Consider the following 15046-nt stretch of genomic DNA (forward strand, 5'->3'; position numbering starts at 1 on the left):
AATCATCTAGGATTTAATAGAACTAATGGATATGCTAGTTTTAATAATACATGGTGAAATACAACTTGACAGTTATTTTAACAGTCAGTTTAGTGTCACTAATAATTTCTGCTGATTGCCTCTGTGCTGTAGTCACAGTTCCATAATTATTATACCCATAAAATACTGGCTCTAAGTGCAACCTTTTAAACTGTCCCTGCCTTATGGACTCTTCTGCTGTGGGGGTTGAACTTTTTCACAGAGTGGCCAGATTGAGTCGAGTAACAATATTGAGAGGGAGAACCAAAAACAACAGAATTTCAAGAGATTTTCTTAGCTGACAGAACGTGAAATTTTGATCCAATATCACTTCTGATTTATTTTGACCAAAAACTGAATCTGTTATAATTTTACAGCAGTAACGAGGATGAGTGGGTTTCAGTGATGTTCAAAAAAATTCCTTAACAACAACATTGTCTGTTTTTAAGTGGTTTAATTGTTGCGTAATAGTTATTTCTTTGCACTGGCTATACTATACCTTTTTATCCTGAGTAATTCAAAACAATAAATGAGCTCAGTGCTGTTCATTGAAGTTATGCAACATAATTAAATCATTTTCAGAAATTTGGTAATTATGATTAAAGAACTTTTTTTTCCCCCTACGTTTTCAATTGAAGCTTAACCGTGACATTAAAAGATTAAAAATCGCCTCCTTTCATTTAGTTCCTACTGTCCACCTCCTGCTTCCAACTTGACTGCAAAGATCCAGCTGTTCCTTCAACAGGAAACGTTTTGCCTTCCCCATTGGTACGTCCAGCCTGTTCAGGGACCAATCACGTTGGGGCTTCGCCGCACTCAACGTCCTTGTGGACAACTGTGGAGCTGAGCTGCGCGTGGAATCCCACGCAGAAGTGCAAAAGGCAACGCGCTTTGGAGACAGGTGCGTTTACCTTGCTGGGAGTCTTTACACGGCAGAGAATCTTTTCCACTTTTCAAGGAATTCACAGGAAACCCGCTGAATGTTTACCTTGTTCCGTACGAATCCTAAAAATGAGGGGAGCGACAAAAATCGCGAGAGCTTGAGTCACTTCTGTTCAGTTTTGCCAACTTTGTGCAGCAGACCGTCCGATCCACTTCAGTCCGAGCGGACAGAGCAGCGGGAGCAGCAGCAGGAGGCAGAGGAGTGCAGAAGGAGGCTGGATGAAGCAGGAGACGGGCAACTGAGCTTCAGCGAGCCGGGTACCCGCTTCCCCATTCCGCAGCTGTCCCCCAATGTCACCGGACAGGATGATGATCATTGGACTTTTGCTCAATGTCTTTTCTCAGGGTAAGGAGCATTTATCATTTAAATGAGTCCATTGGTTTACACACATTTCCTTTTCCCATTATTTTTAAGTGTCGCATTTTCATGCACATGCATTTTATATTCAGACCCCTTTACTCTGATGTCCCTAAATACATTGCAACCATGTCTCCTCTATTTGTCACAAAAAAATCTCACTGAAATACTTTGGAGTTTATGGTTTGGCACGCAGGGACTTTCATAGGGTATGAATACTTTTCAGTCTATTTAGTGATTAGAAATGTAGCATCGGGATAATAAACTTACATTATATTTTTATTTTAAATTTTGTGCGATATTGTGAGCAACTTATTTTAGAAAACGTCAGTAAGCTTAGCAGATCTATATTTCTAAAATTTCATACATAAATAGCAAGAAAAAAATTGTAATCTTTGAGTAAGATGTACATTATTACTCTGAAATTTTGTGCATTTTGCTAAAGGGATTTTATATTTGAGGTACAAAAATTTGCTTGTGTACATAAATGTTGGGTAGTTATTAAAATACAAGAACAAAGGGAAAAGTGTGTGTGTGTGTGTGTGTGTGTGAGAGAGAGAGAGAGAGAGAGACTTTGTCAGAGAGACGTTTTTCAAACCAACAGAATGCAGCAAAATAATTCACTCTAGGTTCAAGGTAAGCTATTGAGACATAAAGTCAAAGAGGTTTATTAAATCATAGAGCAGGAAAAGTGTTTTCTATGTGGATGACATCATTGGGTCAGGTCTGTTATCTTCGCCTTGGACCAGATCCAGACAAAGGCTCTTCAAAGTATTGACTGGACCGTCCTAGGCTGCTGCAAATATCACACATGAATTTTTAAACACTTTAGTTCTCAGTACTAAATCAGGGCTTAAGTAAAATTGAAGTAATGATTTAAATCTTTAGATGAGCACGACAGGTTTGGAGAATCCATTTGTCTTAGCTGATGATCAGATGGAAACAAAGCTGTCCAGAATAGTTCGCACTTCACGGATTTGGATTCTTCGTCCTGCAAACACATTCAGCTTTCTATAAATAAGTTGTTACGACCGAAACCAAAAATCCGAGCTCGGCTGGTAGAGAAAAGTAAAAACAAAACTTGTTGGTGTTTTATACAAAAACATATCAATTTAATCAGTGCTGTTGTTTGAATTTCACGTTTTCTCCTGTTTACATGCACCGCATTGAATGACTTTTATTTAGAGCACCTCTCTCGTCTCTCAGTGGGTTCAACGTCGCTGAGACGCATGCAGACATTATAATTGTTTAGATTATGACAAGATAAGAGGAGACGGGGGCTTCCACACGTCCGGCTGCATCCCGATAATGTTGGCTGTGGGTGCCCATTAGAAATTAGGATCGCTGAAAATGATTAAATGCTTTTCTTGTTAATGTCAAGCCGCTCATGCATTCTGTGTGTCACACAGAGTACTTAGCTTAGGTGGAATCACACCAAGCAAAAACATTCATTTTCGAGTGCCAATTAATTGAGATCTGACTCATTACACATGCAAATGAGATACTCCGTCATGATGTCAGTTCTTCCTATTACACCTGATTGGAAATGAAAAAATATTTGACTCAAAGTTTGTCATTAACATCGCCGAGAACTGCGGATTGTGCAGAACGGAGTCTTAAATCTGCGTCTGTTTATATTTAATTGTCATTGGTCGTTTCTGCTACCCCAACAATGCTGGCAGGAACTTCAGAATAAGAGTGCAGCCTCCCCAGCTTGTCTGTCATCAAAATGAAGACCAAAATGAAGAACATGATCTGACACAACATTTGCTTGTATCTATGGTAGATTGTGTGTCTGCCTTAGGCAAAACCTTAACAGATGATTTTGTACGTCTTTAAGTTAAAAGTCATACTTTCATATTTAAAGCAACCTTTTCATGTTTCTGCCGCCTGTGGGGTTTTATGTGACAGGCCAACACAAAGTGGTATCGGTGAATTGTTTTCAAATAATTTTGAAGTAAGAATCTGAAATGTATGGGATGCATTTTTATTCAGATGCACCCATGCTTTGATTAATCACCTTTTGCTGCAGTTCTGGTTCTGTCTGTTGGGGTATGTCGCTACAAGCCATGCAGACTGGAAATTTGAATGACAAAAATGTCTCATGCATTGCCAGATTTGATGGAGGGGATGTGTAAACATCAATTTTCAAGCCTTACGACAGATTCTCAAGTAGGTTTAGGTCTGAATTCTGATTGACTGTTACAAAAACCGTTTCATTTTTAGCTCCAGCTGTATGTTCACACAAAAAGAGCATTGTCTTAGTCTTTCAACAACTGCTTTCTTCTTACCTATCTTCTATTAAATGCTTAATTGCTTTCCTGTCAACTGATTGGTACAGAGTTTCCCCATCTGTGTGAATTTCTGCAGCTCCTCCAAAGTTACCATAGGCCTTTTTGGCTGCATCCGTGATTAATATCAGTTTTGATGGAAAGCCATGTGTTTGTATACTGATTCCCAACCCTCCTCCTCAGGGAACACTGTCCTGCATGTTTTATACAAGTCTCTTTCAGCACACTTGATTCTAATGATTCATGGCGCCAAGAGCTGCAGAAATGGGTTAAATACCCAGTTATTTAAGTCAGGTGTGAGGCAGCAAGGAGTCGCCTTCAGGACAGTCGTCCCTCAAGACCAGGATTGGGAGCCTCTGTCTTAATCGATCTTCCTTTGCAGATGATAGATTGAACAGTGCTGCATGAGGTGTTCAAATCAGATTTTTTTTTCTAACCCAGCCCTGCTTCAATCTCATTGGCAACTTCATTCCTGACCCGCTGTTTTCCTCTCTCTTCCTGATGCTTTTTGTTATCTAATGTTCTCTAATAAACCTCTGAGGCCTTCAGCGGACAGCTGGATTAATACTGAGATTAATTTACACACAAATTAACCTTTTTTTTATTATTAATTAGGTGCCTTGTGAGGGCAATAGGTTATTTAGAGGTGTTGGAGTAAATCTGGCTAAATTCCAAAAGCGTACCACACTTTAAAGACTTTTGAGAAAGATTTTTAAAGCCATGCATCCTTTCTTCCTCTTCACAGCTCTGCAGTAACACACTGTGCTGGTCTCTCACATAAAATTCAAAGAAATGCCTTATCGTTTGTGGTTTTAATATAACTGGAACAATATCCAATAGCTATGAATAATTTTGCGGCTTGCCGTCTTTAGTGTGTCAGAATACAGAAATCCCTTCCTGGTTATAATTTTCCAGCTAATACAGATGACGTCATTCACACCTTTCCCTGAATTTACCTTGCAGAAATCTCAGAGACAAATGGAATGACACTAAAAGGCATGACAGTGTTTGTGCCACGTCTGAAAACTATTGTTAAATGACATTCAACCCGACTTTGACCTGTTAGTGCCAGGCCCCTTTGGATTATTACAAAAATCCCAGGCAGTGCAGGCCTCAACTGTTGACTGACTGCTGCTATTTTTGCGCCTCACTTACTGGACCCGATTGAGCCTTACCAGCGTTTGTCACAGGTTTGTTTTTAGTTCACATAAAGTGAAAGATATTCATGAGCATTCTCAGGTTTTGAGTTTTTCTTCTTGTAGAGTTTTTTCTCCTTGTTTGTCGTGCCGTCTTTTTGTCTCTCCTCAGGCTGAGGCATTGTCTGTCTGCACTCTGATTTTGTATTTCTGTTTTGTTCACAACAGCAAGACGCAAAAAAAAAAAAGTGTAATTGGTGCCTGTTGAACATCGCACAGGTAAAATAAAACAAAAGAAACTTTTTATCATAAGTGGTCATTTACATATTAGGCTTTAATGTAATTAAACTATTGAAGGATAACTGTCATCATAATTTCACCTTTTATAAATGTGATTTCTCACCACCAGCCTCTTAAAAAATGTGTTATATTGATTGTTTTTTTTCTTCTATCACCTAACTGCCATTGCCAGTTACTCAGTTTTTTGTGTTAATCTGGATCTTGACTGTCACTCACAGACAACTGCACAGATAAAACCGCTCTGATCAATGGACATTACGTGTGTGTGTGTGCGTGTGTGCATGTGGCCAAGAAATTATGTGGCACATTGAAATTTAGGAACACAGTAAACAGCAGAAGGCAGAAGCCTGGAAGATTCACTCCGACTGGCTGATGATGCACCTGATACATTTAACCTGAACTACCGTGGAGGCATGCGGGGTGTGTGGGGTGTTGTGGTTAATGCATGCATAATGTGGCTCCACAATCCGACTGCCATGCCTCATTAGAAGAGGCATTAGCCACGTAGTAGACGCACTATTTCAGAACATAAAATTAGCGCGCACTCAACTTTTACAACTTTTTCTTTTTTCAGACAACCATTTTACCATCCGTCACTGCTTGACTGGGCTCGGTTCTGGCTTCAGCTTATTGGCGATGCACAATACCTGCACACAAACCCAAGCAATCTTCTTTGTTCAGTCTACACAAAGAAACTTAGGAAAAAGAGGCTCAACTGGACCACATTCCTGGATTTCCTGCCTCACAGAATCCAGGTCTTGTTTGCATCTCATCAAGCCTAATTGAGGATTCTGCTTATCAAACCATGGCAGCAAGGCATATTTAGTCAATTCTAGGCTTGGAGTTTGTAAAGGTTTGCCAAATGTTCATGCCGCCATCACTACAGTCTCTTGTGACCACAGAGTGTGAAGAGCTTCCGTCAGTTCAGCAGGGATTAAAAAAGGGACAGAAGTAGAAGTTGGAATAATAATAACTCTATTCTCATTCACATTTATTGTAAAGTTCAACACCTCATGCATTTCCTTCTGCATTTAGTAGAGGTTTCCCAATTTGCCAGCCAGCTGACAAATAAACCAACATTCGGCTAGTTTGGGAATAAACAATTTTAGTTTCATTTGAGCTGATTCCGAGGAAAACATAGCAAGTAGTGTCACTTATTGGCATGTTTCTGCATTTAGTTCACTGCAGTGTCTCGCTGCTATGTGTGTGTGACTTCCTGTCGACAAGTCCCTTCTGTCACAGCTCCCGACCAAATTTCACGTCAGACTCACACTTTCCCACTAGGCATTCTCTCTTGCCTAATCAAATTACTGCCCAACAATCTGGATTCTCTTCAGCCTAACCCACCATGTTTGAAGAGACAGAAGAGGAACTTGCCAAACCGTCTCTCCCTGTGAGAGTGGGCGCAGAGTGTTGAGGGCAGCGCAAAAATCACGGCGTTAACCTTGATCAGCTTTGCCTCACAAATTCTATTAATCACTCCAGTGAGAAATCAATAGGGTGCATTAAAGCTCGCATATCAAAGTAATTCATCTCTCACAGGCTTTTTTCATATTTTATCTTTTTTTTTTTTAAATCAGCCTCTGTCTTTTCTAACATTTTTCCCAATCAGGCTTTCTACTTTTTTTTTTTTTTTTTAAATTGCATTGCAGAATTTACTTTGCCTTGCCACTGTAAAGTTTTTTTTTCTGTTATGACTACAAGAAAAGTACATTTTATAAGGATTTTATAGGAAAGACTAACACAAAATAATTATGAAGCTGAATGAAAACAATGGCTTTTATTTTAAAACCGGTAAATGCATTTTCTGTAGCCAACTTTTACTATCACTCCTTTTAATAAAATAACTGCACTCAGATGCCTTTAGAAGTCCAATGAGATCAAATCAAGACTGCATGAATTTGTTTCAAGACTTGGAAATTAAAATTGAAACTGAACATAATGTCGCCCAATCTGAATGAACTCGGGTTATTAAAGACAAATAAGCAGCATTTCAGTTTTCAGTTTTGCAAAGCTGGTAGAGGCAAACCCCGAATTTAAAATCCATGCCACACTTTTCAGATTGCTATTTGTAAAAACGTTGAAGGCCATTCCTCACATGGCTTCCACTTCACCATTATGGACTACTTTGTGTTGGTCTGTTACTTAAAATCCCAGTTGCATACAACAAAAATTGTCTCCATACAATTGCAATTCTTTGCAGTTTAGACTGTTGGCTCTTTGTTTTCAGCTGTGGTAAGAATAGAAGAAAACAAAGTGCTCTCTGTGCATACAAAAGATTACAGGAAGCTTCTTTAAACTGCAGCTCAACACAGTGGGATTTGACACTTTGGTACAATTAGCAATACATAATACATAGGCAGACTTTGCAGTTAGACAGGTAATGATCTCCTTTACACTTCACGCGGAGCTGTGACTGTGACTATGACTCACTGCCCTGTGTGATACTATTTTTTCGTCCCGCCTCCTCCTATGGATTCTGTGCGGCGGCTTTGGAGGTTTTCCTGCGGCGGGGATGAAACACAGCTTCTGTTCATGATATGTCTTATACCAAAGCGAGACATGGACCTCATGCGGTGCCCGAGATTACAAAACATGCAGCAGCAGAATTGAATTGCAGTCGCGCTTTGTGCCACGTGTCAGCAGGAGCTTAATCGAAGTGTGTAACCAGACGAACTCAAAAGCCGTGTTTGTGCATGAACTGACGCGATGGATTATATGTTTATGTTTACGAGCTGAGCCAGTGAGCACATGTGATAAAAAGACAGGTACGGATCTGTTAGCCGTCATTCATTACGTTTATTTCAAACACACTTTATGCGTTTGCTTGTCTCTTCTTCTGTGTGGGGTGTACTGATAAAAGGTATGACAAATTCACAAAATCAAGATGAAAAGTGTGTGTGTTTCCTGCACACGTTGTATTCTTTGCTAGACTGAGATCGTATGGGTATAAATTGGTAAGGGTAATTAGGTGTCACATTAAAAAAGAACTGATTTCCAGAAGAGCTTTAATAAAATAAATTTTTCACTCACAAGGAGCATTTCCCCCCATTGTTTCCCTCAGGCAGCTTCTGTCTTTTCTGCTTTGTGGCTCTAATGGGGCAACAATCATCATTATGGAGTGATTTGTGGCTTTTCTCTCACAGACCTTCCTGGTTGGAACATTTTGAGTCAAAACAACCCTAACTCTTTATTTCTATAGACAGACGGGCTGTTGTGGTTCTGAAGAGAAACGAGTACCGGGGATTAATAGCTCTGTATTGTAGAGCGTAAATATTTTGGTTTGTCGCCTTTTAACCAAGTCTGAATCTTGACTGCGCAGGCCTTTGTTTTAGGACGTTGTTGTTAGTTTTAATCAATTTAAGTTTCAATTTTAATGAATTGCAATATTTCTCAGCATCTCAACAAAAGATGGCATCTTTTGGAGCTAACATGGATGGCGATGACTGGAAGTGCAGCTTTGGTTTTTGACATGTAATTGGTTGCATCATCATGGCGGCGAAATGAAATTCTGTTACAGATGGTGACTTGATCGAGATAAAGAAGGAGATAGATGATGATGAAGAGAATAGGTGAAGGACCAAACCACGGGATAGCCCTAATGTGACAGTGAGTGTCAAAGAGAAATGATCCTCACAAGATTTGTGAGATAAGACTGGAAGTAGCTGCAGGCAAAGTCTGTGAGTTCAGTGGAGTGGTGGGATCGGATGATTTGTGAAAACTGTCTCTGTACTATGGAAAAGCGAAAAGTTTACTGGAATTTCTTGAATATGGATTGGAGGTGTGCCTGTGGTTGTTGTAGTAGTTGGCTTTCTGAGAAGTGATTTCATATTGGCACTTCTTTACTGAAGTGGGATTTGGAGTTTAGTTTCAGCTACCGTGTTTCTCGAATGGCTGAGAGCCAACAGTTCAGGTAAATATTTACTATGTGTGCAGTAAACGCCATGTCTTTCCTGGACTTAAATGATTTATTTTTATAACAATGCTGTTCTCCTTTCGATTGCCTTTTGAAACGCATCATTGCATCAAAACTGTAAATAAATTTAGTATGCTCAAATAACTGTAGGCCTGTTTCCAAAGCTGAATTGTGTTAAATAAACTGTTTTTAGCTTCACAGAGGTGTTGCATCTGGAGGCGGTGTTTGAAGTTGGTTAAAATGCTTTTTCCAAATAAATGCATTTCTGTAAAAGAAGGTTCTCACACTCACTGTTATGGTGTCTGACAATAATATATGTTTTCCAAATAAATTACATGTGTGTCCCTGCAGTATATGAAGTACAATAAGCATAACAAACGTTTTCAACATCTTTTATCCTTCAGAGTCTAATGATACAATGCAAGTTTTACTGTGATGATGAATGGAGTAGTTCAAACGATGTTTTAGAAAAAAAAAACTTCCTGTGCATTCTAGACACATCTCATATTTGAGAGTTGGCTGCTGGACAGCATCGCTTTTGAGGCAGAAAATTATCATGTTCATATTTCTTTTTCTTTTTTTTATGTTTGTGTGTGTGTGAGGCTGTCTATTCGCCAGAATTTATGCCAAGCTTATGAAGGCAATGCTGCTGGGGTTGCTATATCCAAGAAGCTCTCCAGTGATGAATCCAGTGATGAAAATAGGGTTTGTCAAAATAATAAACGCTTGAAAACGTTGTTCCGGCGAAGTGAACATCTGTGGAATCAGAAAGAAGGGAAATCAATCTTGAAAATGTGCTTTGGACGGATGTCAGCAACTGTAATCCCGCACTGGGGAACGTGGATAAATTATCGCCTGTAAAAAAAAAAAAAGACTTTATTACTAGTATGACTCACGAAAGACATCAATATGGTCCAACACTGAGCATTGCCAGGACTCTGACATTACTCTACTGTGACTTAACAGTGTACAATCTTTATTGTACATGTGTTTGTATTAGCTGATGAAATATAGGTAAAAGAGGTTGAAATAAGTGTGCAGTCATTACCAAGACCTTGGATAATTACTTCCACAAAATAAACAACAGTAAAACAAAATGGCTGTAAAAGAGAAAGGGGACTTTAGGGCAGCAAAACCTTTTGCTTGGGCGACCACGGACTTACCAAAACTCTGCAATAAGTCAGACAGGAGAATACAGTGAGACCATTTAGGCAGAAAAGAGTTTTAACGAAACCTTCTGGTCAAGAGACAAGCTGGCACACTGTGTAAGGTTCAAGACAAGGTGGGAATATTTTAGCAATATTTTCAAGAAAACTAGGAATACAAATATTTTGTTCCCACAAATAATTTGAAGGTTTCACAGACTAGAAAATATAGGAACTGTTATTAGTCTACACAGTCTGCCATTGACTCGTAAGAAAGAATATAGTTGAGAAAGCCATTAAGATGCTGAACAAATTATTAAAACCATCACGTAAAACAACAAAGACCTGAGCTGACGGTGAAAAAAAAAACCTCAGTAATTTGACCTGTTGAAAAACAGATCTCCTTCTTATGCAAGTAACATTGGGAAACATTAGGACAATGTCATTATTTTTTTCTTGTCAGATAATCAAACTTTGATCTAGAGGTCTTGATTTGGGTCAACAATCTGCCTTTGTCTTCATGGGTAATTTGGCTCACATGGGTGTTCTTTGTGCAGGTGAAATTTTGAGGTGGTTCAATACTTGACTCTCAAAACCATTAAGAAAAATGTCAACTAAATGTTTTTCTGCATCCAATTAAGGCAATAAGGTGTTTTATTGCGAAAGAGCTGCAGCTCCAAAATTCCAGCTTTTTTTAACCTTTGCCATCAGAGGGATCATAAAGTTGACGAGCCAGGTTTCTGCACTGATTTAGATTTTTTTATCGCAATGCCTGAAACCTGAGATCAGCTGATTAACTGCCTGTTTTAGTTTAAATGCGATGATTGATCATTTCGTTGTAGTGTTGTACGTACCACATGTAATCTAAAAACGTTTTCTTTTGGTGTATGTCACTTTATAGAACGCTGTCTGCAATCTATCACTACAAGCCTGCTTCCTGGCTGAGACGGAGACCTGAGTTTCACACTCAAGTTGCACATTAATTGCAAAGACTTCAGGCTTGACTTGACTTTTTGACCAGAACATAAACTACAAACCTTCTGCTCTGACAGGTGAAGTCCAGCCGGAAATGGTTTTTGCTGAAAGGATGAACTTGATTTATTAGCCACTGACCTTCACAGATCATGGGATATTAATAACACATAACAACCTATTCATAAATTGAGCACATTGTTGCCTTATTTTTTAGCTTGCAGTCCGTAGCGTCTGCATTGAACCTGTTTGCAGCTCATAATGTCAGCCTCTCCTCTTCTGCAGGCAGTGTTTCAGTATCTGCATCCTTCGACTGTCTAGTGGCGGAGCAGGGCTGTGTCCAGGAGCCGTCCTGCAAAGGCATCTATCGCCTGCTGGAGTACTGTGCGGCGGAGGAAGCCGTGTCGCCACTCAGTTCAGATGCCCGCCTGGAGTGCCTGGAGGCCCAAAACTCACTGCAGCATTATCGCCCCCTTCAAGTCTGCAAGTGTCAGCGGGGCTCTCGCAGAGAGGAGCACTGCCTGAAGGTTTACTGGACCGTGAGATTCGCAGGTGGGTGGAAAACACACACTTTGTACGTGGGTGTTCTTTGAATTCGGTTGCTTCATTCATGTGGTCCAATGTTGTTTCAGCGTACGATGAGTATGAAGTGTCCCCATATGAAGAGCTGAAGCTGAATCTGGTGAGAAACATAGAGGTGTCGCGAATGGCCTCCATTATGGCAGGTAGAGTATGTCCTGTTGGTTTAGAAAGTTGTTTGTTTTACTTCACACTAACGAGTCGGTACTCTGCTTCCTGCAGCTTCCTCTGTTGTCATGGACGGCCAGAACCAGTGCCTGAAGGCCGCTCAGGACTGCGGCCTGTATGAGAAATGTGGCTCCCTGCGCTCAGAGTATGTGGTAGCTTGCACCAAGCGAGCAACAGCCACCGACAACAGCTGCAACCGCCAGAAATGCCACAAAGCCCTGCGGCGCTTCCTGGAGCGTGTGCCGGAGGAGTACAGCTTCGCTCTGCTTTTCTGTCCCTGCTCTGACACTCTGTGTGGGGAGCGCCGGAGGAAAACCATTGTGCCATCATGTTCCTTTGAGGAGAACGCAAGAGGGGAGGAAAGAGTCGGCAAGCCCAACTGCCTCAGCCTCCAGAACTACTGCTCCAGAGACGAGCTGTGTAGGTAAGAGCCTGTGTGCAGAGAAACAGGAGCAGTAAAGTCTGCAAAGCGTTGAGCAGCGACCCATCTACCCACTTTCCAAAGTAGTTGCATTGCTTCACTCAAATATTCATAAGAGTTCAACTTTTCATGCTTTTTCACGACAGCCAAAAACTTAAAATATGAAAAAAATGTTTTATTGGGGTTGAATATGATAGACCTTTGCAAAGTAGTTCATAATTCTGAATTTTAAGCAAAAGTTAAAGTGCACGTTTTCAAAATTATTCACATATAAGCTCTTGAGAAGGTTTAGCTCTGCAGAATCAATGATTTTAGAAACATATTTGCTGTATTTGTAGCTGCAGGTCTCTGGGGATACGTTGCTACAAGCTCTGGAAATCTATAACCTGAGATATGTTTTATTTTTTAACAAACAGGTCAATGTCCATACATTAAAAAATGACTCAATGCTTTTGCTTTGAGTTTCTGTGATCTTTGGGTTCGAGGTCATCAACAAATCTCATTTTAAATCAATCGGACCACCTCACCTTATGTGGGCTTATAGGTTTTATATATGTGCATACTTTAATCTGTACCAGCAGTGTCAAACTCATTTTCATCTGGGGCCATATCAGGATATTTAATGTTCTCAAATGGCCAGTTGTGCCAAAATATATTGATAAAACCCATTTCTAAACTAAGAAATATTACTCTGCATATGATAAATACTTTTTAAAATTAAATAACATTGAACATTGTTTCACATTGATGTAATTTGACAGTATACAGATAAAACTGCTTTGATTTGACTGATAAAATAATATTTAAGCACACAGTTGCTATCTTGAAGGTTCTATTTAGACTTTCTATGTAGAAATATAGACTAATTTAGGGTCATGCTATGGGAGCAGTTGTTAAGCTTAAGCTGTTTTGCTTCTACCATCTTACTCCAGTTCCTCCTAAGAGATCTCCACTTGCTCCCAGACCAACTGGTTTGTAAAATCTGAACTGTGCGTACCGGGTCAGCCCCAGGGCATCATCCCCACCGAGAGTCCCAAAACGCTAAAGGAAGAGTTTCTTTTGCGTCTGCAGAACTTCTTGCCCATTCGTGGATAGTACAGAGCTTAGTTAATAGTCACGCTCTCTAGGTCGCGGGGACTCAGGCTGACTGATCATAAAAAGCTTTTCTTCCTGCCTTAGCTCTCCCCTCACCACTTAGCCATGGTACAGCAGCCACAGCAGAAGCTACACCCAAACCCACGGTCAATTTCATGGTCTCTTTTCCCATCTGTCATGAATAATGCCGGGAGACAACTGAACTACTCCACCTGAGAGAGACTTCCCCATCCCCCCTGAAGCAGCCCGGTGCATTTTCCAGGGAGAAAAAAAAAAGAGACTTAAATTTATGACTCTTAACTGATTCATCCGTAGCGATTACTTTATTCATAAACACATACAGCACAAAGCAGAGGGGAGCACCCTACACACTTTCCTGGAACGGAAAATGATGCATTTGGTTAGTAATTTATTTTAATTACTGTAAGGGAAATTGTAGCAAAACAGGTGTAGCATTTACTAATGTTATGACATATAGTTTATATTTTCTAAATGAAAACGGTTGGCAATAATAAAAGGACATTTTCCTGAGATTCATTCGGGAGCCACATAGCAAAGCCGGTGTGTTATTAGCAGCACAGTTCATTCTGTTTAAGAAAATACTTTTATTCTTTTGTTTCTCAAGGCAGCCGCAAGTTTCAGCCAATCAATGGGAAAAGCCCTGAAACGCTCCTTCAGTAAAGAGATAAAAACATGTTTGATCCACTCCCTAAGCCCTCAGTATTAAACAAATTCAAATTGGAAAGCTCTTCTTAATTCACTTAATCCAACTTATGCACTGTAAAAATATTGAACGTCCACCTTTTTTTCCCCCACAATACAACCAGAAACCTCCATGTATTCAGTTTGAATTTTAGTTCATGCAGTGAAGATTCATGCGTCGTTTTTGTCTGTATATATTCAAAATGAGATCCAAACAGATAAGATTTAATTTCTGAAGCTTTCTTACAAAGAAGTGTTTGATGTGCTGAAAAAAACAGCAAATTTCCAAACATGTTTCTAATGTAGGTACTTCTCTTTCTCCTCCTTCTATTTATTTCATTGTTTTGATTTATGACAGCCCTGAGTGCCAAAATAAAACTTTCAAAACACTTTAAAATGCATTCAGTTTTTATGTGTTGACGCTCCAAAAGCCCATTTTCTCCACTGAGTGTGTGTTGTGTGTGTGTGTGCCTGTGTGTGTTGTGTGTGTGTTTCAGATCCCGGTTTGCAGATTTCCAACAGAACTGTCAGCAGTCCTCTCTTTCTGCCTCTGGCTGTATGCGAGAGAGCAGAGCCATGTGCCTCAAGGCTTATACCGGACTCATAGGTGAGAGGCTGAAAAAAAAATTAAAACATGTAAGAAGGTGAAACAGAGAAGCTGAGAGGGGAAAATAACAAAAGCCAGTAGCAGAACTCATTATCAGTTTTGTGTTTCTAACATTTAATTCACATTTTCTTTCTTTTAATACACAAAATAAAGCTGTAGACCAATTAAAATGCTTTGATTCAAAAGCACAATTTCTTGATGGTTTGCATGAGCATAAAAATAATTTTATTTCCTTCTGTTTTAAAATACAACAAAAGCTTCAGTGTACTTGCAGTCATAAATATCGAAAACCAGACAACTGCTTACTTACTTACTTACTTACTTACTTACTTACTTACTTACTTACTTACTTACTTACTTACTTACTTACTTACTTACTTACTTACTTACTTACTT

The 15046-nt window shown here is 39.7% G+C and overlaps 1 protein-coding gene across 3 annotated transcripts in view; it reads left to right on the forward strand.

The window, feature by feature from the left end:
• The first annotated feature begins 620 nt into the window (after nucleotides 1-620).
• LOC103475849 (GDNF family receptor alpha-4-like) overlaps nucleotides 621-15046 on the forward strand; it is a 26324-nt gene continuing 11898 nt past the window's right edge. Inside the window, exons 1-6 of one of the 3 annotated variants that reach the window (XM_008427773.2) lie at nucleotides 621-919; nucleotides 1097-1306; nucleotides 11364-11630; nucleotides 11711-11803; nucleotides 11880-12249; nucleotides 14541-14650. In XM_008427773.2, coding sequence (XP_008425995.1) covers nucleotides 1252-1306; nucleotides 11364-11630; nucleotides 11711-11803; nucleotides 11880-12249; nucleotides 14541-14650 — 895 coding nt within the window. In that variant the 5' untranslated portion in view covers nucleotides 621-919; nucleotides 1097-1251. Of the gene's footprint in view, nucleotides 1307-11363; nucleotides 11631-11710; nucleotides 11804-11879; nucleotides 12250-14540; nucleotides 14651-15046 lie in introns of all 3 variants that reach the window. The other 2 variants (XM_008427772.2, XM_008427771.2) reach the window with 2 other exon arrangements.

Source organism: Poecilia reticulata, linkage group LG14, assembly GCF_000633615.1.
Source record: "Poecilia reticulata strain Guanapo linkage group LG14, Guppy_female_1.0+MT, whole genome shotgun sequence".
Lineage (NCBI taxonomy): Eukaryota > Metazoa > Chordata > Actinopteri > Cyprinodontiformes > Poeciliidae > Poecilia > Poecilia reticulata.